Source organism: Vigna umbellata, chromosome 3 (genome assembly GCF_029865625.1).
Source record: "Vigna umbellata cultivar VRB3 chromosome 3, Vumbellata_1.0, whole genome shotgun sequence".
NCBI classification, from domain to species: domain Eukaryota; kingdom Viridiplantae; phylum Streptophyta; class Magnoliopsida; order Fabales; family Fabaceae; genus Vigna; species Vigna umbellata.
In genome coordinates this window covers 2946850-2974490 of record NC_142167.1, presented here as the reverse complement: position 1 = coordinate 2974490, position 27641 = coordinate 2946850, and the positions used below count along the sequence as shown (strand labels likewise).

Below are 27641 nucleotides of genomic sequence, written 5' to 3'. Positions count from 1 at the left end.
TCTTCTTTTTTCCTAGCTACTGTTTGATGTTCTTTCTTTCTCTCTTATTACATAAAGGTTTAATATCCAATTTTGTCCTCAGTTTGGTTCGGAAATCTCAATTTAGTCCCTCATTTTAAAAGTGTTTGAAATGAGTCTTCTCTTTTAAAATTTCGAGTCAAATTAGTCCCTTCCGTTAAATATAACCAAACGGCGTTAATAGGGTGATGATCTGGCATCAGTTACTGGTTACGTGTCATAATTTGCTTGTGTGCGTCCTGACGTGTTCTGAAGATAGGGTTTTATTAAAAATTTAGATTTTTTTTAATTGGTCCTCAAAACTCTCGAATAATTCAAAACAACCAGAACCACTGTCTCAATCTCGCAGAAATAGGTTTGATTATGTGCTTCAGCTTCCCATCCCATCCTTCTTTTGAGCTGGACGATTTCGCTGCAGGGAAGGCAGAGATGACGGTAAGGGTTACCGAGAGTTTGAGTAAGTCGAAGCGGTTGTGGTTTGGGGTTTTGTGGTTGTCGTCTTTGTTGGATTTTGTGGTGGGAATTCAGGAGAAGACGGAAGGGTAATAAGGGGATTTTGGAGGGCTTCTGAATTTGGGGTTTAGGAGAAATGAGGATGAAGAATAACGAAGAAGTGCAAGCCGTGACGCATAAGTGCCCCAATGCCGCCACCACCTCGCGCCTCATCACCTTCGTCTCGTGAGTTCGTCTTCTCGTAGGAAGATCCAGAAACAAACCACAAAATCGCAGAAAGGATTTTATTCAGAAATGATTTTTTAATTGGGGAAGAAAGGATTTTATTCAGAAATTGGCTGCGGGCAACAATCCGGTCGAAGAGCTCACCCCCCTCGCAGAGCTCCATAACTAGGTGAACGACATTGTCGTCCTCACAGGCTTCGCGGAGTGGCACGATTCTGGGACTCTCGGGAAGGTGGCGCATGATGGCAACCTCGCGGCGGACATCCTCGACGTCGACAGTCGTCCTGAGCTTCCGCTTGGAGATGCTTTTGCAAGCGAGCAGCTCGCGCGTGTCACGGTCGATGCAGAGGTAAGTCACGCCGAGCTCGCGGTCCACGAGGTAGCAGTCCTCGATGTTCTCCTTGGGCACGCCAGCGAGGACCGTGATCGGCGCCTTCTGTTTGACAGCCTCAGCCCCGGAACCGAGCTTGCCATGGTGGTCTGCGTTGGAGAAGCTCGATTTGACATCCTCGCGGGTCACGGCGGCCGGGATCTGCAGCAGTTTCCCATGGTAGGAGGAGCGGAGATCGTGGCGAAGGGGAGGGTTTCAGAGGAGATGGTGGACGAGGCGTGCTATCGTTTCACATCATAATGCGGAAACCCTAACCCTAGAATGTGATTTTGAAAAAGGTGTGATTGAAACGAAGGTGACGAAGACGAGACGAAGAAGAAGAGTAAGAGAGTGAGAATGAGTGTGAGTGAGTAGCGAGTGAGGTGAAGGTGGATGTGTGAGGGTGTTTTCGCCATTTCATATATAAATTTAAGGTTTAATACCACGTAAGCACGCAGACAGTTGTGTTTTGACACCTAATCACTAATTACTGCCAGATCATCATTCCATTAACTTCGTCTGCTTATATTTAACGGAAGGGACTAATTTGACTCGAAATTTTAAAAGGGAAGACTCATTTCAAACACTTTTAAAATGAGGGACTAAATTGAGATTTCCAAACCAAACTGAAGACAAAATTGGGTATTAAACCTTACATAAAAGCCCTGGTCAAAGGGGCTGGATTGGTCAAAATAAGAGCTGGAATCTGCCCCAATACGAAACATTGCGTTTTGGGACCTGCAGCTTTAGTGCAACGTACCGTTTTGGGATGCAAAGCTGCTAGAAGCTAAGGTTTAGAGAAAGGCTCGAGCAAAGGGGATTTTTCCCCAAATCGAAAACCCTTCGAGCTAGGGTTCATAGAGGAGTGCGAAGAGGGTTCGCGAATATGCTAGGAGAGCTCGCGATGGACTGGACCAGAGGTTGTTTCAAAAGCTTGGAGTTGATCAAAAGGTGCGAGAAGAACTTAGGGTCCGTGATTAAAAGAGGTGTGGCTCGAGAAGGGTGTGCGCGAAGTGCTTATTGGGTTCGATCTTCCCTTTTTTCCCTCTTCCTTTAGTTTTTCTATAAAACGACAGTGTAAAGAGTTTTTCTCTCGGTTAGTTTTAGTTTTTGTCTTGGTTCTTCTCGGTTAGTTTTTCAAACACTCTCGGTTTTTTTCAGTTTGAGGGTGATTAGTTGATTAGTCTTAGTTAGTTTTAGTTTTAGTTACTGTTAGTCTAGTTCTTGGAGTGATTTTCGTTTTCTTCTTCGTTGGAGATTGTTGAAGGCTACTCACAAGCAGTGACAAGTCGTGAGCCCTCCTTTGGTGATTTCGGTACCTTTTTGTAATTCGTTTGTTCATACTAATAAAATTACGAGTTCTTTTGATTCCCTTGTCCAATTTTTTACATTTCTGCTTAAATCTTCCTCTTTATTGCAAGATTTTCATTTTCCAACACTTGTTCTTATTGTTTCTGCATTTTGGCATTACATTCTGCTTTTACTTTTAATTCTTGTACCTTTCTTTTGTGTTTCCTGCTTTGATTCTTTCCATTTTGTTTTCTTTTCTGAGTTGGATGGTTTCCCATACCTTAGGATTGATTCTCTAGTTTTGTAATTTGCTGGTTTTGATTGTATAATATGATAATAGTGAGTAAAGCATAGGTAGTTATTTCCACTCGCTCTTGAAATAGGTTCTGATGTTAAATATAGTTGAAGGCACAATTTTAATTTAGATATGCACTGGTTGGTGGCTGGAGCGAGAATTGCCATTTTTAGTTTTTGAAATATGAAATGAAAGACCCCAAAGTGGGCTTTACAATTGCAAAAGATCTTTTTGAAGAGTGATTGAGACTCTTGCCTCAACCCATTGCACATTTATTGCTGAATTTCTCTTTGCCAAAGTTCTTTACATGTTTCTTTGCCTTATTTGTTTCTGCTGTGATAGTCTTTCTTGTTTCTGCAAATTGAATGTTGAGTTGTGCACTTTAGTGGTTTCATTATGGAATCCAAATACCCCAAAGTGGGATTTAATCACCAAGATGTCTTCTTGAGACACACTCTTGTTCAATGCACCAAGTATGAAGAGATTTTTATTCAGAAACTATTTTTCTTTACACTTGCTAATATGTCACATGATTCTAGTTGCTGTTATTTTCATAGCCTTTCTTAGATGCTGTAAGTTGAACGATTCTTTTTTAGTTTAGCAAGTTAGTATTAGGATCTCTTCTTATGGGTTTCTTTCTAGATTCATTAGTCAAATAAGTTAGGTTTTAATTTTGTTTTGCAGCCATCTTTCTCTTCTGGCATTACATTCACAAATTCCATGTTAGGAAGTGGAAAGTTTATGAAAGGAGGAAAAAGAAGAGTATCGAACGGTAAAGGAACCGAACGGTAAGGGAGGAAGGTGTGAAGGATTGAACAATATCTACACTAATACCGAAAGGTGGAAGGAAGGAGTGAAGGACCGAACAGTATCTACACAAATATCAAACGGTGGGAGGAAGGTGTGAAGGACCGAACGGTATCTACACTAATATCGAACGATGGGAGGAAGGTGTGAAGGACTGAACGGTATTACCGAACGGTAGGAGGAATGAAAAGAGCGGGAAAGTTTGTTAGGGGGAGAGAGAAAGTATAAATAAACATTCTTGATTTTTGTTGAGGCAGCTAGCCATTTCTTACATTTTGTCTTGGACCTTGTTGAGGGGGATTAGGCTCCCGAGTTGTTGTTGTTTTCGTTTTACAGTTATAGTGAATACATACAATTACAGATATTAGACACCTTTCCTTTATTTTCTCTTGTTTATTGGTGTTGGTGTGAGTGGGTGCTGCGAGAATAGTTAGGTCTCTTACTCAGAAACCTAACATTCCAACTGTGCATCTGCATTCGTTACTGGTCCTTAAGCACATTACATTCACTTGTGCATGGTATCACGTTTTGGTAGGCATATTTCACATTGCTGCATTATTTAGAGTTGTTAGGACAAATTTCCGTTGCATCCTTTAGCATTGCTAGGTTCATTGTCCCTTGCATTTTCCATTTTTCATTTGTAGTCATTAGGTTAGAATAACACCTTGCATTTAGCATCTTTCCAGGTTCTGAATATTTTTTTCTGGTTTTCTGCTTGATTCCTCTTATTATCATGTCTATCATATTCTAAAAACCCAATTCGTTTTGATTCTGCACCTTTCTTCACTAAAGATTTTGCATCATACCTTGCATACTGTTCCATTTCTGTATTGTGTCCATTCCTTAAGTGCATCAACATTTTAATTCCATTTCTATGCATACTCATTAACATCTAAATAGCCAGTTAGGTTCTGGAACTGCTTTCTGTACATTAACCATTGATAGGCATCAATTCCAGTAGTCTCTAGGATTAATTGCTTTACATTGCATGCTTCCTTTTGCATTTGTATCTGTTATTTCAATTTCTTGCTTTACATATCACTCTTTTTTGTTTTTTTCTTTTCATGCATTTAGTTGATTACCCAATTGCGGTTTCTTGATATTACTTGTTCTTTGCATTGACTAAATAGGGTTCTGATATTAGGTTCTGCTGTTGATTCGCATAAGTAATGATGTTCATCAATCTAGGTTCTTGTATTTGCTTTAATGCATCATTTTAGGTTAGGTGTCATATATTACTTACAATTGAACATTCAAGAAATCATGAGTACATTCCAATTCCAAATCTCTTTCTGATTAAGGAAATTCATTCATTCATTCATTAATGCATCTCCAAAGCATTTCCCACATCTGAATCTATTCTAGACATTTCTCTTCCTTTCTTTACATCATTCATGCATCATCTAGCTGGAGTTAGATAGACATGCATTTGTAATTAGCTTTCGTTTCTTTTAAAACTTCAGTTTTCTTTTCTTGCCCACCTTAACCTTGTTTTCAATTTTAATTCCATAGGATCAACTTTACATTTCTAATACTTAACATGCACTTAGTCATAGGATTAAACCTTGGTTACCACTAGCCTACATTAGTGGGGAACTAAGTATTGTTCACTTTTAGTGTGACCTAAAAGCTCATTTCAACAGTAACCCTAAAGGTGTCTCACAAAATGGAGAAGTAGAGACCTAATTCTACAAACTTAGATACCGAGGAAAAAATCTTCTCCATTACAAGGAGGACACGTGGCCACTAATCCTTTCCATTAAAAGCATGCCACATGGCAAGAGCATGTGTCTCATAAAAAGAGAGGAACTTGAAGACGACTCTAGCCAAGGGTCCACAAGCTTCTAGAAGGTTTGTGCTCCAAGTTATGGCTTTTACCCTAGATCCAAAACCCTCTAGGCCCAAAACCTTAAACTACGACCTTAGGCCGAAAAGAAAACCTAGACTATGTAGCCCATTATACAAGGACCCAAAAGAAAACCTTATATTATTGGGCCTATAATACAAGGCCCAAAATAAATGTTATCTACTAAGTATTCATTAATGGTCCATGATGATAAGAGCTTGGGCTCACCTTCCATAGGAGACTCCAAATCTTCTTGTAAGCTCTTGGCCATTGTTAGGGAGTTTAATATCACCATGATGACCAACAAATTTAGTGATGGGTGACCCAACAATACATTGTGTGATGTGATGGTGTCTATGACCAAGTATCAAATTGGTATGGTCTTAGTTAGGTTTTCTTCACCAAAAGACGTGTGAAGGTCGTTGTAACCTCTCATAGACGCCCTTTCTCTAGAGAAGCCATATATAGGTTCATCATAAGGTGTCATTGCTTCTTCTTCTAGACGCTCTAACTTTTGGTAGGTCTTTCAATAAAGTATATCTAATGAAATACCCTATCAACTAAGACCTTTTTTATGGTAAAGTTCTCCGCCTCCAAGGTTATGACAATAGGGTTATTCTAATATGGGTCTACTCCTTGGAAATCTGCATTTGTGAATATGATAGGTGACATCCTTTTGTGGCGATAATTATTGTAATGCCACAATTTTCAGGGTGTCATGGGTTATTCAATAATCGGTAAATTTCAAAACTTTATCATAGTGTGAAAATGTATTTTAAAAAACCTCAACATTTAAAGCAGATGTGGTCGATCTATGACTCGATTGCTCGATGTGACATCTCAACGCGTTGCCATGGAGAGGATATCCGTTGAGATTGATCCTCAATTGGGTCTGCCTTTAGGGCCACATGTAGAGAAGTTTAGGAGTTATTTGGGGATGTTGGCAAAAACCCATGTCTCTATTGTCATTGCATCTTGGGATGATGTCCCAGAGATGAACAAGAACCTCCTATGGCAGGACATTTTGGTATGTTTACTTAAAAAAAAAAATTAATATATTGTTTAATATGATTTTATTATCTCATTAACATGTTTTTTGTTTTGAACGGCAAAATTTTGATATTCCAAACACTAGGCAAATTAGAAAGAAAGTGTTAATTCACGTAGCAATTAGATGGAGGGACTTCAAGACAAGGCTGACACGTCTATGTGTGTTTGGAGACCGACAACATGAATATATGAATATCCTTGTGCGAAGTACATAATAACTGAGGAGGAATGGATGCAGTTTCGTGCATCTAGAGAGTCTAAAGTGTGGCATGTTTGTTTCTTAAAATTTTGCTATAGTCAGATAAGGCATTTAATAATGATTTACACTTATGAATATACATGGTTTGACAGGGTAAAAGGTTAGCAGTCCAAGAAACACAAAGACTTAATGATGCATTACACGTACTATCACGAGGTGGTTATGCATTATTTGAGAGAAAGATGAGAAAGAGTCAAGTAGAGACTTTAGGACTTGAGTCTCTTGACCTAGCACCTACACCTGCTAGGAACGAGATTGGAAGACTGCATGGACTAAGTCTAATGAGAACATGACATCACAATCAATTGTCTTGAGATCACATAATTGTAAGTATAAATTCTAAACAGATAAGCAATCTATTTAATATTTAGTGTTTTATGTAACAAACTTCATTATCATATGTAGGATGTGTTGGTCGAGCAACAAACTCAGGGTTCCTTTGCTGGCTAAGGTACGAACGACATTCTCACAAGACCATTGGAAAGCTAGAGCACCTAGGACGTGTGTGTGGTGTTGGGGGTGTGATTGATCTTCGGGACTACTTTGATCCTACACAAAGAAGCAGTGAGTCAATGACTTAGGAGGCATTGAGGAAGATGGAGCTCCAAGTGGAGGAAAGACTCAATCCACGCATGAGTGTTATAAAGTAATACTTCATGGAGCACCTATAAGAATAAAAGTAAATCCAAAGAATGCTGGAAAAAAGTTGCAGTCCATGACCTAGGCAATGGGGTTGAATTAACATGGTTTATCTAAATAAGAGTTTGAATTGACAATGTGTTTTGTGTTCTGAAATGGATTTATGTCAGGAGCTTATACATTATTAGATAACTATGTGATGATAATTATATTATTATATGTGTTTTTTATGTAATGTTGTTAGCTCATTCTTGCATTTGTGGTGATGATTTTTACCTACGGTAATTATATTTATATGAGAGCAGATGATGTTATAGAAGATGTTACTAACGATGTGAATGTTGTTTAAATCGAAAGACTAGTGGAAAATTATTTTTAGAATTTTCAAGATTTAATTCTTTTAAATAAATTACGTTAAGGAGTATTAGTATGTTATTTTGAGTTATATTAATATTGTTTTTAATTTATTTCACGATGATTGTAACATCCCAAAAATATCGTCTAAAACTATAAAAGAAAATAATCACATTAAATAATATTACAGATTAGTCTTACATTAAAAGAAAAGTATGTTTATGGCCGAACGACCTTACAGAAAGAACAAGAAAACTAAAACTGTACAAGGTAAGTAATTCTGACCAAACGGTTTACAAAAACCAACACCTTACTATCCAACTAAACTACTGACCGAACGGTTCTACTGTTCGGTCTTAACTTCTACCTCTACTAAGTTTTCTTCTTCCAGCGCCTCTTCCAGCAGCTCGTCTCTTTCTGCTCACATCCACATGGATGATCATTGCAACAGAAGACAACTGAACGTACAAAATAGACAAGACAGAAAGACATAGGGTAAACTTATGTAATTTAATTCATGTATAAACATATATTTCACACAATCAAAACTAGACAAGATAATTCATCACTCGTTCATACAAAGCCTAATACTAGACTGACTGTCCGGACTGTATGAATTTTGTGTAGCTACGACGTTCGTCACTCAGGTGATGTAGTAACTGGGATACCCTCAACAGCTGCCACCCGAGGTTAGTCATATCTGTCCAAATTAACCATAACGACTAGGACCTCCTGTCGTTCCCACACATGACTTACCCTCCTCTACGTGAGGACGAGTAATCACGGAACATCAGGATGAACCGCCAGCCTAGCATGCCTACATTCATACTTTACCAAATTTCAATATCCATTCATGAATCATTCCTCCCCGGAACGCTCGTTCAAAATCCAATTCATTTCGTACACATCATATTTCATCATCTTTCATTAATAAGACCTTAATGAGATCAATTTGAATAAACGTCTCTGAAGATACTAAATACCGAACGTACAACTTTAACCCTTAACAAAACCGAACACTTGGACTGGGGCTGAGAGGTTTCCAATTCCCTAACATATCAAAACCGAGAGAGAATTACGATTGGGATTGGGAAAAGAACAAGTTCACTAATATTTATCAAGATTTAAGAAGGATCGAACGTTATTTACAAAGTGAGTCAATTTGATGAACTGACCCATGAGCGTTTAGACTAAACCCCTTAGCCTAGAACGAGTACTAAGACTCTAGGCTGAAAACAATAAATACAGACAATACAAGATATTCAATTTATAGTACTTAAAAGAATTTTATGAAGAAACCGAACACTGATAAATACTTAGATTATTTGCGTTTAACATCAAGAAAAACCGAATGTCAGTCAAAGACCAAACACGGTAGAGGGAGTATAATATTGAATTTAGACGAACGCTATTTTCATCAAGGTAGTTTATAAAAAAGATAATGAGCGCTTGGTATAAGACCCAACACTAAATAGTACGAACGCTTGGTGAAAGACCTAGCTCTAAATCGTACGAGCGCTTAGTGAAAGACTTAGCATTAAATAACACGATCGCTTGGCGAAAGACCTACCCTTAAATAATACGAGCGCTTGGTGAAAGACCTAGCACAGAATAATACGAACGTTTGGTGAATATAGGATATCATTGGACTAATGTTCAAGAACGAACGTACTACTACACAGATATACTTAGTTTTATTTTAAAATACCAAGGAAAGGATATCCTTGGTGGAACGCCTGTACACAAATTGTACTAGACGAAGACGCTCGTCCTCAACATAAATTCTTTTCAAATGAAAGAATCCCGTTCTAAACGAGTCCCCTATAAAAACCGAACGGTCAAAGACCATTCAGTAACGAACACACAATATCTTAGGGAAATTTCATACTTAGAAATCATTTATCTCAATTCATTTCTCAATATCTATTTTCATAAAATCAAACACCCATACCATAATAAATAATCATACTTCATATAGTCCAAACATATCAACAATAATACTTCATATTAATTCATCAACTCAATGAACATACATGCAATTCAAACAACATACAAATTAAATCATATCTTCCCTTACCTCTAATGTGAGCGAACGTTCAACAATGCAGAAATATATCTCCTCACTACTGAAATCTTTAGAGTTCGACGATCACCCCTTACAAACTAAACCAAACAAGAAAAACAGAAATACTCAAAACAAAGTGACCAATTCATGCAACCAAGAATCTGGGTTCGCACGTGTAAGAAGAATGAACGTCCTAAAGAGAAAATGACTTACCAGTTTCAGAACCAAAAACTGATCAGTTCAACTGGAAGCTCTTGACACCGAGAGTGTTCTAGCGGTGCCTGAGTGATGATCGGAGAAGAGAAAATGAGTGTTTTGTAGAGAGAAGGAAAAGCTTTTAGAGAGAAGGAGGAGAAAATGAAGTTTCAGAGTTTGGAAGAGAGGTTGCATGCAGAGAGTGGCGTGAGTTTTCCTGAAAATCAAAGTTTTTCTTCCCACGTCAAAAATGGACGTTCGCTCATCTGCCAACACCTGCCCTCCACCATCTAAGTGTCGAACCCTCTTTTTGACACATGAACTCCACTAAGACAATACGTGCGTGGATTTTACTGATTGTGACAATAATGTAATGAAATATTTAAATATTTCACACTATATTATGATGATATTAAAATTGTATTTATCTTAATCATATAATATTCTTTTACTTATTTCTCATCTTAAATTTTGGAATGTAACATAGACTAATATTAGTCAGAAAGAGACTAGAAAAAGAATATAGAAAAATTGCTTAGAGTTATAAAATAAAAAATGAAATTATTATATCTGTTTATAAACTTTTCCATTATCATGCATTAATGAATTTATCTCTGAACATATATTTATAATAATAATAACAATAATTAATATAACATGATAATTAATTTGTGGTAAAATTTTAATTTATTATTTTCCATTTCCTTTCTTCTATTCATTCTCTCGTTTCTATTTTACTATTTAAAATTTTTGTCCATTATTAAGCTAAATATTTTTCTTCCTCTCTATACAAATCCTTTATAAAAAATTATCAATTATGTATACATATTATAAATATTAAATATTTAACTCAATAAAATATTTACAATAACCGTTTTTGTATGTTTTCATTGGTAATCTACAATTATATAGAAATGGATTCTTATTTTTTTTTTCACATTTTTCATAGCAATATATCTTTTAATCTATGTAAAGACCATTGAATTTATCGGTGTTCCTTGTCCCTTTGAAGTAATAGTCAAAATTTATTCTCTCACGACTTATGTTCCATTGATATTTTTTAAATCCATTCTTCAATGACCCAACATATCTTTATTAATATTTTTTACAAGAAAAAGGATAGAGCGGGTAAGAAAGACGCGAAGAGCAGAGCGCGTGAAAGCAGGTGAATGGCATTGGCATAGGAAGGAACTGAAGCAGATTATTCTTTGCTCCTTTACTACACCTTCCTTCCCTCCCCTCTTTTCTCTTCTCTTTCTCCTGTTTTCTTTTCTGCAACCATTTAAGCTTCTTTTTCCGATTCCAATTTCGCTCTTCTCTTCTCTTTTTCTTCCCTTTCTTCTCTCTTACTGTCCCCAAACCCTTTCATCAACTTCATCTTCTTCTTCTTCTTCATGCTGAAGAAAAGTGCTGCTTCACTTCTGCAACTTTAGGTTTCCGACCAATTGGTATTCTCTCCCTTCTCTTTCCTCTTTTCCATTTATTTCTTGCTGTTTCCTTGTTTTCCAACGCGCCTGCCTTCCCCAATGGAGTTCTGCACACTTCCAATTAGGGTTCTTTCTCTCGCTGACTGTCAATTTGAATTGGTTTCGAACCACGAGTTCACTGCCCTGCGGCTTTTGATTGGTTGCGAGTTTCCAATTCTCGTTTTTGGTGTGCTGAACTGTGAGCATTGTTTTTGAATTGGGGGATTTTCGTGTTTCGATTGGGTTGGGTGTGCGGATGCATTATGCTACGTGTTTTGCCGATGGATTGTGTGGAATTTCGAAATGGTTGAGAGTTTCAATTGTTCTATTGTAAATGGTTGAGTTTTTTTTTTTTTCTGTTTGGGTGATTTTTCTTATGTGTATGCTTTCTTTATTAACTGCTGCAGGGGTTTCGTGATGTGTATCTGCAACTGAATCGAGAAGAATGACATTTTTTTTGTCTGTGATTGTGTTGTAGATGGTGGATTAGGCTGTATAATTGCTGTTGTTGGTTGAGTCTGTCGTTAATTCAATCTGGATTTGAGTGCGGATGATTTCTTTATGTGGCTGAGTGAGTGGTTTTTATACAGCAGGAAGGTTTGTTGCATTCGTTGTTGTCGTTGTTGTGTGGTTTATTTTTTTCGAGAGTTTGGAACATAGTCGGCAGACAAAAAGGATTGACTTTTGTTCATGGGTAATAAACTTGGGAGGAGGAGACAAGTGGTAGATGAGAAGTATACTAGACCGCAAGGGTTGTATAATCATAAAGACGTGGATCATAAGAAGCTGAGGAAGCTAATACTTGAATCTAAGCTAGCACCTTGCTATCCTGGAGATGAAGAAAGTGCCTATGACCGTGAAGAGTGCCCTATCTGCTTTCTGGTCTGGTTTCTATATCATTCCTTCATATTTTTTTTCTACATTTCACTCTGCTGTTAATTTACGTTTTTTAAATGGTCAAATGAGTCAATTCAACTGTGCACACCTACGTAGGACTGCAAAATATGACCTCTGGACCACCTTTTTTTTATTTCAAATTGAAACAAACTGATGGAGTTATTTTCTGGACTGATTTTTATCCTTGTTTCCTTAAAGTCTATTTAACGTTGCGAACTTCACGTATGACTTTCTAATATCCCCATTCCATTGTATTTTTTTCCCTAATTTAGTATTATCCAAGTCTAAACCGATCAAGATGTTGCACAAAGAGCATTTGTACAGGTAATTGTTTGGTTTTTCTTCATTGGGTATATATTTTGTCTATAGCATTTGTATGCAACCTAATTGTTTTCCTTTTTTCAGAGTGCTTTCTACAGATGAAAGTTCCAAATTCCACTCGACCTACACAGTATCCTGCATTACTAGATGTTTGCTTTCAATATGAAGATGTAACTCATAACTGTTGTTCTAACAACTATCATCTTGCTGCTTTAAAATTAAATAGTTGTTTGTCTTAACAACACAAGATGTCCCTTCTGTAAAACAGCAAATTATGCTGTGGAGTATCGTGGTGTGAAATCAAAAGAAGAGAAGGGATTGGAACAGATTGTAAGTTGTTAGCTTACATGGTTATTGATTTTAGGAGTGCATTCAGAAATGTTTTCATCACGAATCAAGTTCATGTGCATTCTCAATTATTCAGGAAGAGCAGCGTGTTATTGAGGCAAAAATTAGAATCCGGCAGCAGGAACTTCAGGATGAAGAGGAAAAAATGCACAAAAGACTAGAAATGAGCTCCTCAAATGTAAATGTGGCAGTTGCAGATGTTGAATACAGTTCAAATGCAGGTAATCTATCAATACAGTTTTGGATTTCATCTGTATATATGTGAGTGTGAGTAATTCTAGTTGTAAAAGTTATTCTTATTTCAATCTTGTAGTGTCTGCATCTTCAATTTCTGTTGAACATGATGAAATTGTTTCTTCTCAAGACTCAAGTGCCACATCAATGGTTAGACCAAATGCAACCACTAGGACCAATAGGTATGCCATCCTTCTTTGCTCTACCCCTCAATTTCCTAAATTTCTATTATTCATGTCATAGCATTTGTATCATCCAATGTTTTTCTTACGGACTTAGGGTATTAACTCTTTAATTAAACAATAGGAAGAAAATGGGTTGTTGTGTTAAATCTTTAATTAACATTGCTTCAAACTTACTGCAAGCCCTTTGCATGTTATATTTTCCAATGAATATTGTACCAGTTGGATTATACTATGCTAATCCAATTTTAACTCCATTAAGAATGAGAAAAATAATCTTCTCAGTGTTATTTGAATTGAGCCAGTAGTATCTGATCCTGTGCCTATAGTCGGTTGGTGCTTTAGACCACTAAGGTTATGAGAAACATACCTATTGTTTGTATGGAGATTCTGGACTCACTATAATAATAAACTTGAGATTGAAAAGAAATAATTCTTGAGGGCTTGATTGATCCCTCATAATCTTCTATTTATAAAAATAAATTGATAGGGTAACCTAGACACAATATAATCATGATAAATAGGGTAACCTAGACACAATATAATCATGATAAATAGAATAATCCTAAACACAATATAATCATGATAAATAGGGTAATCCTAGACATAATATAATCATGATAAATAGGGTAAATATTCTAACAAATAACTTGTCTAAATTTAGTTGTGTGAAGGGCATAAGTCCATATGTAAGTTGAATTCATATATGAACTAATATAACATTTTGTATTGCTACTGTCTACAATTTAGTATTTTGCTATTGTAAGCAGTGTAGTTAGAATCATAAGAATTGAATGATTTGAATCACGATTTGATACAAACTTCTTTCCCTGCCATAACATGGTTTGATGAATCGTTTTGTAGCCGGAATCGTAACATGATTTGGTGAATCGGATTTGAATCTGTGATTCATGATTCAGTTTCTTGTACATACAAGTTGTGATGAAGGAACAATAAAAGAAAAAATCAGGAAGAAACACATAGGCCAATAATCTCAGCGAAGATGAAAGTTTAGCGGAAAAGATGAATAACAAAGGATATGAAAATTAGAGAATAGTACCAATAAAAAAGACAAACAGTGTAAAGAGGATAGGAGAAGATGAGAGAAGATGAACCTGGGAGTAGATGAATAAAGAAGGGAGAGAAAATCAACATGGTAGAATATGAACCCATGAACTTGGAGAATATGGAAGTCGTCAATAGGTTTTTGGAGAGTTTTGTAGTGACAGTCTTTTTTAATGTTATTTTTTATTTTGTTTTTTTATAAAACAATAATATTATCTCAAAATAATAGTTATTGTTTAAATTAATATATAAATGTTATTATATTTTTTATTCTTTTTATATAAAATTAGTTGTTTAATATTTTCTTTTTATTTTAGTTCTTTTATAAAAAATTCTCAATATTATTTAAATTAGTATATATTTATTCTTATATTTTTTAATATAAACTTAGTTTTAATTTAAGGATTCATTTTCAGTTTTTTAAAATTAATATACAATTTTTGTTATATTTATTTATTTTTTAATAAAAATTAGTGATTGTTTAAGGATTTTGTTTATTTTATCTTTTAGGTTATACATATTATCTATCTTAGTATTCATAATAAGATTGGTTCATGATTTAACATGGAAAAACGATTCACGAATAGAAACCTAAGGTAGAACAATTTTTTGAGTTAGAGGGAACCCCTGAAAATCAATGATGCCATTTACCGTTATTGTCCACGGATGGCAAAGCCTTTACATGTAGAATATTAAGAACAAAGGGAAATCTTGGCAGCAAATCATTAAAGATACAGGAAACAAAATTTGATTCCGGTGCTTTTGATGATCCGGTTGTAGATTTGGCAAGATTAAAGCAAGAAGGAGCCTTGATGGATTATCTTGAAAGATTTGACACATTACTCACACGGGTAGACATTTATGAAGACTTGGCTTTAAGTTTCTCTCTTTCTAGTCTGTGGAATTAGAAAGAGTACATAGTCCTACAACGTGAGTTTAATGGAGATAGAATAGGAAAAAGGAATGAAACTGAAGAAGAATGGGAGGAAATCCAGAAGTGCTGGATAAAAATAGGGGAGTTGTCCATATTTGAAGGGAATGGCACCTAAGGTCACACACAACGAGGGCAACAAATTTTTTTGAAGTCAGAACATCACAGGAACAACAGAAGTACACCTAACCATCAATAGCATGGAAGAAAATGCAGTCCAGGGGTTCAAGACCTGGCAACAAAAATCCAAGAACCTTTCTTGGGAAGATCTTGCAACAACTCAATTAAGGATAGTTGAAGGAAACAGGAAAAACATGTTATTAGAGAGTTTGGCATTAGTGACAAGGACTGGAGTGGGGAAAAAGTCATCCAAGAATTCAAGATACTGGTGTCTCTGGTAAATCCAATATCAGAAAATCAGTTGGGGGAGAATTTCTTGACAAAGTGGCAGGCCCTATGCAAGAAAAATAAGATATCACCAACACCCCCAATATGGACATGGCTGAGTATTTGGCTATGGGTTTGGAGAGCAAGAACACAAATACAAGTGTGGTGTTATCTGGTAGGAGTTGTTGGGTTGTTAGGGTGTCTATGTTGAACCAGAGACTGGATCCAATCACCTGCATAGGTATTCTTATGGTGGGTTACGGGCTGATAATAAGTGCAGTGACATGGTTGATGTTGCTTCTGAGAAAGGTGCAAAAGCTGCTGCTCTATGGGTGGATAATTTTACAAAGGTTGGTTGTGAAAATACATCAGGTGAAGACTGTGATGAGAATGTTGTGACTCTTGCTTCTCAGAGTGAAGTTGCAAAAGCTTCTGATTTTAGTGGGGAGAGTGTGGTGGGTCTTGGTGCGTATGTTAAAACAGTGAAGGAGGGTGAAGACAGAGGAAAGAAGTGGTGAGAACATGGTGACTACAGTTTCCGAGAATAAAGTAGAAGATGTGGTTGTTTTGAGTGTGGATGGTTCAAAAGTGGTTGGTGTTGAGGAAGCAAAAGACAGGGGGAGGTAGTGAAGAGGTAGAAAAAGACAAAGATTGTTCTGAGAACATTGTGACTATAGGGGATCCAATGGCAGAAACAAGTGAGAACATGGTGGTAGACGTGGAGGACTTGAGAGATGAACGGTATGGTTTTGTTGTTGGTGATTTTGGTTGGGGACTAGCCAAGAGTAAACCTTGTTGGCCTGGCCGAATTTATGACCCATCTGGTGCATATGATGACGCATTGAAACAGGAACAAAAGAATAGACCTCTGGTTACCTACTTTGGGCATGGAACCTTTGCTTGGTGTCATCCATCACAGTTAAAGCGTTTTGGGGACAACATTGATGAGAGGGTTAAACAGAGTAGTTGCATTGATTTTTCCAATGGTGTACAAGAAGCAGCAAGTGAGGTTGGAAGGCTTCTGTTTATGAAGCTGAGTCTTTTAGTCGTTGACAAGTGAACAGGCTCAGAATCTACTCTCATATTGGGGAAAAATCCTAGAATCAAGAAAGGAGTTGTGCTAGAAGTTGGCATAGATAGACTTTTATATAGTCAATTTAAACCAGCAGAATTACTTTCTCATGTGAATTGAATTGCACGAGTTATTGATAGTGATAGTATTATTATGGAGCTGGAGATCTTAAAGGCTTGACTTTCTGCGTATTATTTGTCAAAAGGGCATAAATTACCTGAATTTATGGATACTTAGCTGGTGCCTGGAATGGGAAATGGTCTAATGGATGAAACCGTTGCTGTAGAGAACAGTAAAAGTACTATGGAAACCCCGACCTAAGGACCATTTGATGAGCTGGGTCATTCTCTAGGGCTTTCTGGGAGAATATCGAACCATGTAAGGAAGCAGAAAAGCATTGCTGAAATTATGGGGAAGGACAAAGATGTTCATACAGCAAGTAGGGAGGTGGAAGCAATTGGCTTAAATGGTGCAAAGAAGAGAAAAGGTGTCAGGTGTTGAACATTCTGCCAAGGAAAACAGTGGTAGCATTGGCTCATGGCTGTAGTCAAAGGAGAAGAAACAAATTTTTGATGAAGGGAAGAGTGAAGAACGAAACAGGAAGGGTAGTTTGTCTAGAGAAAGGAAGAAAAGTAAGTACTTGTCTCCTCCTTTCACTACTCCAATCAGGGGCAAAAGGAGGAAAGTATGGAAGCAGAATCCTTTACAGTATCCAGAAAAGTTAAAGTATCACAGACAAGTGCAGTGGCTGCTGTTCTGTAATATCCGCCACTTTATGTGGGGAGGTTTTTTGATAGCTCATATTACCAAACTGAAGAAGATGATGGGAAGAAGGCCACCAAAGCTGATGAATCTTCCCCAAGTTTGATGAATTGGCTAATGGGAGATCAAGTCTTGCAGCAAGGGTTAATCCAAGGGCAGAAAGGAAGCCTTGAGGTAGCCTCGTGGAAAGTTGTTGCAACAATTAAGGATCAGGTTCTAGACTTTAACCTTGAGGACAAGGTTGTTTTTGCAGCGGCGTGTAATGAGAGGATATGTAATGTGTATGTTAGGAGGAAAATATATAGTAGTAGTTAGTTGGATTGTTAGGTGGAGTGAGACTTTTTATATATAGGGGGGTCTTTGTATGCAGGGACGTTTTGGAAAGTTTGGAGAAGTGTTGGTAGGATCATTGGCATCTTGTGTGAAGGAAACATTGTCCCTTGGCTGCATTCATGCTGTACTTGTTGCCTAGACTTGAAGTTGAGAGAAAATGAATAGTCTCATATTTTGATTAAGAAAGTCTGATACAACTTACTACTGTATTTATAGAAGACAGTAGTTCTGAAAGATAAAAGGGCGGGAAGCCCCTAACAAAACCCTAACATAAATATTAATAATAAAATAAAGACATTATACTTCAACACTCCCCCTCAAGCTGGAGCATATAGATCATATGCACCAAGCTTGGAACATATAAATTGAATTCTAGGCCCCCTTAGAAATTTGGTCAGAATGTCTGCGAGTTGTTCATTAGAGTTGACAAACTCAGTAACAAGATCCTTTGACAATAACTTCTCTCTAATAAAATGACAATCAATCTCTATGTGTTTTGTTCTTTCATGAAACACTGGATTGGAAGCAATGTGAAGGGTGGCTTGATTGTCATAGTACAACTTCATCTGGTCATTTTCACAAAATTTCAACTCTTGAAGGAGTTGTCTAATCCACACAAGTTCACATGTAGTTAGAGCCATAGATCAATACTCAGCTTCAACACTAGATCGAGCAACAATTTCTTACTTTTCCAAGATACAAGGTTCCCTCCAAGTAAAACACAATATCCTGTGATAGATCTTCTGTCAATTGGACAACCAGCCCAATCTGCATCACAATATCCCTCAACTCGAGTGCTTCCCTTGTCCTCATACAACAATCCCTGTCATGGGTTCCCTTTTACATATCTGAGAATGCGAATCACTGCATTTCAATGATCAACATGTGGATTTTGCATAAATTGACTCACAACTCCCACTGGATAAGAAAGATCAGGTCTTGTTATTGTAAGATAGATGAGTTTTCCAACAAGCCTTCTATATCTCTCTGGGTTTGAGAAAAGTTCACCTTGGTCTTTCATTAACTTTTGATTTGAGTCCATAGGACTATCAATGGGCTTGCAATTTGTCAGGCCTGTTTCCTCCAAAATATCAAGAGCATATTTTCTTTGTGAAATGATGACACCTTCCTTTGATTGTGCCACTTCAATACCAAGGAAATATTTTAGCCGACCCAGATCTTTGGTTTGAAAGTGGTTGAACAAATGATTCTTTAATTGAGCAATTATAGTGACGTCATTTCCTGTAATGACAATATCATCAACATAGACCATAAGATAAACACATTTATCAGGAGAAGAGTGACTATAAAATACTGAATGATTCGCCTCACATCGTTTCAATCCAAAATTCTGCATAACCCGACTAAATTTACCAAACCACTCGAGGTGATTGCTTCAAGCCATAGAGGGAACGATGTAATTTACAAACTAACCCAAACTCCCCCTGAGCAACAAACCCAGGAGGTTGCTCCATGTATATCTCTTCTTCTAGATCACCATGAAGAAAGACATTTTTAATGTCCAACTGGTAAAGGGGTCAATGACGAATGACAGCCATAGCAAGCAAAATACGAACAATACTGGTTTTAGCCACAGGAGAAAATGTATCACAATAGTCGAGGCCATAGACTTGAGTATATCCCTTAGCTACTAGACAAGCTTTGAGACGATCGATTGCACCAGTAGGACCAACCTTAATAGCATAGACCCATCTACAACCAACAGGCTTCTTACCAGGAGGAAGAGGAACAAGGTCCCAAGTGCCATTGTGTTCAAGTGCCTGCATTTCATCAATCATGGCTTGTTGCCATCCAGGATGACCAAGTGCCTCATGAACATTATTAGGAACCTTAATGGAAGATAAGGAAGAAACAAAGGAGAAATATGGAGGAGACAAACGATGATAACTCAAAATATTATAAACAGGATAAGGATTACGAGTAGAGCGAATACCTTTTCGAAGGACAATAGGCCAATTATTATCTGAGTCAAGAGAGGGTGAAGAGGATGAAGTATCCATGGTTTGGGAATCTGATGAAGGAGGATCTGAGTCTCGAGGATCTTCAGTGTTCTGAGTTTGAGATTGTGTCCGACGTTGATATGTCAGAAGAGGTGGAGGAACAATGTCATTTGCATTTTGAGTTTGAGGTAAAGAAGTAGGAGTAACCAAGGGATCACATGATGGTAGAGGAAACATTTGTTGAACAAATGAACGGTCCTCCATGGAGGACAAGAAAAAAGGTGTATCTTCAAAGAATATGACATCAGCAAACATATAATACCTCTTGGTTGAGGGAGAATAACATTTATACCCTTTCTGAAGGCGAGAGTATCCCAAAAAGACACACTTAATAGCTTTTGCAGAGAGTTTATCAAGACCTGGAGAAGCATTATGAACAAAACAAGAACACCCAAATATACGAGGAGAGACATGGAAAAGAGGGTCATTGGGAAAAATAACAGAGTGAGGGACTTTATTCTCAAGAGCGGAAGAAGGCATCCTATTGATTAGAAAACAGGCAGTAAGGACTACATCACCCCAATGATGAACAAGAACATTAGTATTCAACATCAGGGAGCGTGCAGTTTCAATGAGATGTCTATTCTTTCTCTCTGCAATGCCATTTTGTTGCGGAGTGTGGGGACATGTTGACTAGTGTAAAATTCCTTGGGAAGATAAGAATGAAGAAAATACTGCAGAAAAGTATTCCTTAGCATTATTACTTCTGAGGATTTTAATTGTCTTCCCAAATTAGTTCTTAATTTCATTAAAAAAAGACACAAATATTGCCAAAAGTTCAGATCTCTCTTTCATTAAATAAACCCAAGTACATCAAGAAAATTCATCAATGAAGGTTACGAAATAATTAAAACCAAAATAAGTAACACGACTTGGTCCCCAAATATCAGAGTGAATAGTTGAAAAGCAAAAATTACATCGCGTCTCAGACTTTTTAGGATAGGAAGATCTAACATGTTTTCCTAACTGGCAAGACTCACAATCTAAGACTTGAATGTGTTTGAGACTTGGAACCATCATCTTCAACTTAGATAAGCTTGGTGGCCCAATCGATCATGCAAAAGTTTTGGGGATGAAGTTAAAACAGGAAACTGAGGAGAGGTTTTAAGAAATAAAATCCTCGTGACTCATGTCCTTCTCCAATTAGATGACCCGTACCATGTTCCTGTATTACAAAGGAATTAGCAGAAAAGGTTACATAACAATTTAAGGAACGAGTCAATCGACTCAAAGAGATTAAATTGTAAGCACAATGAGGAATAAACAAAACATAATTCAATTTTAGTGAAGGAGATAAGGAAACTTTGCCAATCCCCTGAGATGCAACTTTGGATCCATTGGCAACAATAATGAAATGAGGAGTTTTCGGAGAGGACATGGAAGAAAATGAAGGGATGTTACCGGAGATATGATCTGAGGCACCTGAGTCAAGAATCCATGGACTATGACCTTCCACAGATTAAGAGATGCAGGCAGTTTAAACATTTGGCATTGAGGAGGATTGGCCAAGATTAGAAGATTTTTCAGACCTGTACCTCAAAAACTCTTGGTACTCTTCATTAGAAATTCTAGATTCTGAATTATCAGATTTAGACACATGAGTAGCTTTGTCTGGAAAGCCATGCAAGGAATAACATTTATCTTGGGTATGACCCATTCTCTTACAATATGATCATTGAGGACGTCCACTTCGACCACCACGTCCTTCTCGATTGCTCCTACCTCCTCCTCTTCCTCGCAGTGTCACCATTGCTGATGTTTCAATAGCATCACTTAAATTCTCATCTTTTACCAATGTAGGTACCCGAAGGAGTCGAGTAACTAAGCCATCCATCGACATGATTTGATACCAGGTAAAACTTGATCACGTACATGATCAAAAGCAGAGTGTAAACTTTTCAAAATTAGGACCATGTAAAACTTGTCAAGCTTTTTGTTGAGATTTTCTAATGAATCAGCTACAAAGAAGTTCTTTAACTCTTCTACCGTAGCCCGAGCTTTTGCTACATGGGAAACCATATCATGGTTGACTTGTTTGAGAGAAGTTTCTCTTTGGGTTGCATCGAAAAGACATTGTACATCATTAGCAAAAATATCTTGGGCCCTTTTCCAAAAAGAGGAGCATGTTATCTAGAACCTCTTGCTCAACCAATTGCCACAAAACAACACATAATTGAAAGTCTAATTTCTGCCATTAGGATTTTTCTTCATCTAGGACCATAGAAATATCTTGTTCAAGGTGATTATGGTGTCCTTGACCAAGAAACCACAATTCTACAGCAGAGGACCATGATAAATAATTTTTCCAATTCAGTTTTGCAGATGTAATGATAGGGGTAGCAGATAAAGAGGAATTACTTCCAGTAGAAGAAGCCATTTTAAAAGTGTGAGAAGAAATGGGACTTAGGGTTTCAAAAACACGAGGGAGAAAACCCTAGGTATGAGCCCAAGCCAACGAAACAGAGAAACAGGAACCAAAACACACTCAAGAAGCCCCGACAAGACGATCTGCAGTGACGCGATGTAACTCCGACACCGGGAAGGCAGCGCGTGCAGAACCCGCGGTCGAGATTGGCCGGAAAGAAGCAGCGCGTGGCGGCTGGTGCGAAGGCTTTGAAGGACGGGACCACCAGGGTTGGGTTGCGCTTCTCAAGGCGCACCTAACCCTTGACTTCGCTGGAGAAAACGACGTTGGGCGGCGGCGGCGAACGGGCCGAAAAGAAGAGGCGCGTGGCGTCTGGTGCGGAGGCTTCGGAGGACAGGATCATCAGGGTTGGGTTGCGCTTCTCAAGGTGCACCTAACCCTTGACTTCGCCAGAGAAAGCGACGTTGGGCGGCGACGGCGGAGCGAACGGCGGAAATGATAGAGGGACAACACACACACATAGATCTCCACACTGGTAAGATATTGTCCGCTTTGGGCCAAGCCCTCACGGATTTGTTTTTGGTACCACTCCAAAAGGCCTCTTACCAATGGAGATATCTTATGTGTTTATAAACCCATGTCCTTCTCTTATTTTACCTGATTTGGGACTTTGTTTGTACCCAACATCCTCCCCTCAAACAAAGGACTGTCCTACAGCGGAAGTCTTTTTCTTATCCTCGAGTAGACCATGGTCATCACTTCTCTTTCACAATCCATGGTCAAACATTGAGCATCTCTTGTTCTCCATCTCTCATGATTCACTTCCAGGCTATCTGCCACTGGCCATCTGCCAAGGCTTCACCTGATCATGGAGGGACGTACTCGACTGAGCCCGGTCACCAAGCCTGAACCATGGGCTCTAATACCAACTTGAAGTTGAGAGAAAAATAATAGTCTTATGTTTTGATTAAGAAAGTCTAATACAAGTTACTACTGTATTTATAGAAGACAGTAGTTCTGAAAGATAAAAGGGCGGGAAGCCCCTAACAAAACCCTAACATTAATATTAATAATAAAATAAAGACATTATACTTCAACACCTAGAATCAATAATACAAGATCTATTCAGTGAGTATAGGTGGTTGCAGTGGGTTTTCCTGGTTTCCTCTACCTAGGAACCTAACAATTGTTGTCCCTTGGCTGCTCTCATACTGTACTCATGCCCAGATTCAATAATAATAGTTCTACGCAGTGAGCATAGGTTGTTGCAGTGAGGCCTTTGATTCTTTTATTTGTTCGTGGGAATGCATTGGGGCTGTTATGGGTAGTATGGGTTTTCTTTATATGGTGCAAGATGTAAACAGAGACATGGGTTTGGGTTTAGACCTTTGGGGTTGCAGGTTGGGGTTTCCCGCAAGTTGTGGTTGTGGGTAGTTTTGATCTTACATGGTGTAGTTCATCTTTTTGGGTGTTTGTTGACTGTTTTATGGAGAATGGTGGGTCATGGTTTAATGGGTCAGTACATGAGTAGTATGTAGTTCATCTCTTCAATTGTGGTAGCTCAGATGATAGCTGTGCTTGTAATAGCAAGGGCATAGGTTTCTGTGTTATTTTTCTGACAAATCTCACGTTTGTGTACCCACTACGTAATATCCCTCTTCATTCCTTTCCAATAAATAACCCCAGCAATATACTTAAAAGTGCAAATAGCCACTGTGACCACCTGTTGGGGACTCATGCATGTCTTTAAAAATGGTAGGTAAGCTGGAAGACCACGTAGGTAAAACCAATCCCTTGTGAAGTTCATAACCCGCATGAGAACTAGGATTGATCATCAAATCTTGTATCGAAGAAACCATACTGTCATCCTTATGAGATTCCTCCTCCCATGAGTCCCATTGGGTGGGTTGTAGAATCAGAATAGGCATGAAATAAGACCTGCGAGAGAGAGCATCAGCCGCTGTATTGTCCTTACCAGGGTGGAAACGAATCTCAACCAAAACCAATTAGTTTGAAGTCCCATTTGAACTGTTCTTCGGTCAACAATCTCAAATATGTGAGAAACTTCAGACTTCTTTGGTCTGTGAGGATCATAAAATGACTACCTATGAGATAATGTTTTCATTTCCGAACAGCCTGCACCAAAGTCATGAGTTCCCGCTCATAAATAGATCAGAAACAATAAATGGGAGAGACAATTATAACTGTCTGTGTGTAGGTTTTGTTGTGTCTGACTATTATAAAAGTATGTTTAGGAGGTGGTTTTTGACAGTTTTTTCATTGATTTTGTAAATTCTGAAAAGAATAGGAGTGAAGAGTTTGGTTCTCTTGAATAACCAGAAGGTGTGTTTTTGGTTTCTCCACATTGGAGGAAACCTACTGTATTGTTGGAATTAAGATCTGCCGTTTCTAAAGCTTATTTCGTTATAGGTCTAAATACCTATCATTGTTGCAAGATAAGATGAAAAAAGGCTTATGCTTGAGGTGTGCTGAGAAGTTTGGGCCTAATTATACTTGCAAAAAAAAAAACAGCTCCATATGCTACTTATTTATCATACTTGCAAAAATAAACAGCTTCATATGCTACTTATTTCGGAAGAGGAAAATCAGGAGTTAAGGGAATCTACTACTTGTGTTCATAAAGAATTTCTAGACTTTTACCTTGAGGATAAGGTGCATCTTCATGGAGGGGGTGTTGATAGGTTTGAGACAGTTTACAAAATAAGGAAGAAAGAAGGTAGTTAGTACAGTTGAAAACACCTCTCACCCATCGAAAACAATTGGGAAGCTGCTACTGCCATCAATAAGGAGTTTTCTGCTTTTCAGCTTGAGGACAAGGTGAAACTTCATGGAGGGGGTATTGATAGGTTCAAGAGAAACCTATTTTGGAGTTCTTTGAGGAAATAATAAAGTCTGGGTGCCTAAAATTGGTATCAGAGCTTTCCTGGTGAAGTGGGAAAGAGAGAGGGAGGGAGGGAGGGAGGGAGGGAGGAGGAGGAATGTTTTTCTGTTATTGGTATGAGGTGTGGGTAGAAGGGGGTGGGTTCTTTTGCTGCTTTTCTGAATAGTGAACCTTGTTGGTTACTCTAGAGGAGCTTTGCTCTGGGCAGTAAGATTTGTTATCTTGCTGTATTTTCTTTTTCCAATAAATCTCAGATCTATCTTATATTTCATTTCCCTATTCTCTTTTGTTGCTTGTTTTTGTGGTGTGGATCTGTATCAATTAGTCCGACCTTATTTATTAAATACTTGTCTGTTCATAGAAATAAAGGCATGAGTTCTTTTATATATTATGGAAAACTACTTCTTCGACTTACCTTAATTTTTTCCAAAATGCTGAAAACTGCAGAGACGATGAATTTGATGTTGACCTTGAGGACATTATGGTCATGGAAGCAATTTGGCTTTCCATTCAGGTAAAAAGTTTTCATTATATGCTACCTGTTAGCTTAGCTATTAATCATTTAATGTTATTGCAATGGAATATAACCGCTTATCTGCAGTATAATGGTTCACTAGTTTTTAAATCATTTAATTGCATATCATTTTATTTTCAATCATGGAATTGTTCAGTTTCAGTTTACTTTTCTCTTAATATCTGCAATAGAGATGAAGATAAGTAAATTCTTCCAATGGAGTGTACCTCATTCTTTATTTTTTCCATCTGTAAAATTATTTTGTAATGAAAGAAAATGACCATATGAGACTCATTTTTGCTGGTTTGTGTTTGCTATCTTTTACTCATGCTAAAAAAGCTCAGTTTTTATCTATTAGTTTGAATGCAAGTTAGCATCCTTTCAGCTTACTATAGAATTCGAAAGTTCAAACAAAGATTTTCTTCTATTACATGATTGTGGTTAACTGAGATTTATTGGTAATGCAACCATATTCTGGAATCCAGATCTTTGCTTGTTTTTCAAGTAATGTTTATATAGACTTGGGTTCAGTGTGTAGTCTATACTTGGTAGCATATCCACCATTTAAAGTACACATTGAAACTTTAACTATATGCACATTATGAAATTCGATGATGGATATACTGCCACAGTGCCATATAAGGTTCAGGGAACGTAATTCTATAATAACACTGCTCAATGGTTTGTGTTGTCCAGTTTGTTTGATGATTGTGATCGACTCTACATGTATTAAAACTGCAGGAGAATGGCAGGCAGAGAAATTTATCTTTTGCTGATGCTACTTCTGGACACTACGCAGCTGATGGTCATTATGTTTCGGCCGTAACCGAATCATCCTCGTCTCCATCTGGAGGCCTTGCCTGTGCCATTGCAGCTCTTGCTGAGCGCCAGCAAATGGCTGGAGAATCATCTCTGAGCTTCACCAATGAAAACGTATCATCATTCAACACACCGCAAAGTTCTAGAAGGTTTTATAACAGACTTGGTCAGGATATGACTAGGTATCCACCTGTTGACGACCTCAATGAGGAGCCACCAGATGGTAATGCAGCGATGACTAGGAGTCATAGTGAATGGGACACAGGGGCACAGATGACTGAACAAGCAACTAGCTATACAAACTCTATTGTAGCAGATGATCGTGGTGAACTATCTTCTTTGCCACAGTCTGATGACATTGATGGAAGCCTTCAAAGTGCCACGGAACCTATTATTCCTGAGAGTTTTGAGGAACAGATGATGCTTGCTATGGCTGTCTCTTTGGCTGAAGCTCGAGCCATGTCCAGTGAGCAGAGTGCTTCTTGGGATTAGTCTTTGATTGGTTGAGGTACTGGTTTAATCTCTTTTAAATGGGTTACGCTTGCCTTGGGTAAATTGGCAAGCCGAGTCCAATGTTGAGAATTTGAGGAAAGTTCACTCGTTGTGTGCAATTTGTTCAAGGATCAGGTAGTGATCTCTCTTCCAACACAAATTTATAGATATAAATGTCAAAGGAAAACGAATGATTCTAGTTGGTGAAAGGTTGCTGTTCAATGGCATTTTTTTTACTTGTCTTCAATGTTTTCTCCCTGTCCCCCTCATTGGTTTCTGTAAATAGTTTTAGTCTTTGATAGATGTACTTTCATTCTTACAGTAATATATGACACATTTTAAACATTTACTGAAGATGTAAGGGAATTAAATTTCTTTCATGAAATCTTTGTGGTTCTATTCATTGAGATCTTACTTAAACAGAAGTTATGCCTGTAGGCTCGACTCTTAAATATCTGCAGAACTTTGTATAAATGGTCTTATGAATGAATTTATTGAGTTACAAACTATTCTTCACTGAGGTTAGTGCATCAGGTATAAATTGGAGGTTAGTGCATCACGTAAATTGGTAGGAATGTGGGTGGATTTGGTAGCATTTTGGATTTAAAACGAGGTTTCCCAAAGAAGCTTTCTCTCCCGTCTTCTCATTCCCTTTTTTTTTTCG

At 37.7% G+C, this 27641-nt stretch overlaps 1 protein-coding gene, 1 long non-coding RNA gene and 1 pseudogene across 4 annotated transcripts; all 3 read left to right on the top strand.

The window, feature by feature from the left end:
• The first annotated feature begins 1773 nt into the window (after positions 1–1773).
• On the top strand, positions 1774–7500 carry LOC148201405 (uncharacterized). The gene is made up of 3 exons (XR_015785147.1): positions 1774–6616; positions 6706–6939; positions 7019–7500. It is a non-coding gene; the product is annotated as an uncharacterized LOC148201405 (long non-coding RNA).
• Positions 7501–11019: 3519 nt separating this feature from the next.
• Positions 11020–27380, top strand: LOC124832939 (RING/U-box superfamily protein). Of its 3 annotated transcripts, none has more exons than XM_088108412.1 (9): positions 11020–11314; positions 11923–12214; positions 12502–12553; positions 12635–12680; positions 12799–12880; positions 12975–13119; positions 13212–13314; positions 25600–25666; positions 26408–27380. In XM_088108412.1, the coding sequence occupies exons 2-9, from the start codon at positions 12023–12025 to the stop codon at positions 26975–26977; spliced, it is 1257 nt and encodes a 418-aa protein (XP_087964538.1). In that variant the 5' UTR covers positions 11020–11314; positions 11923–12022; the 3' UTR covers positions 26978–27380. The 3 variants fall into 3 exon arrangements, with proteins under 3 accessions (XP_087964538.1, XP_087964537.1, XP_047163238.1); XM_088108411.1 differs by having other exon boundaries at positions 11811–12214; XM_047307282.2 differs by having other exon boundaries at positions 11740–12214.
• LOC148201404 (uncharacterized) lies at positions 14910–17846 on the top strand (annotated as a pseudogene).
• Positions 27381–27641: the final 261 nt, after the last annotated feature.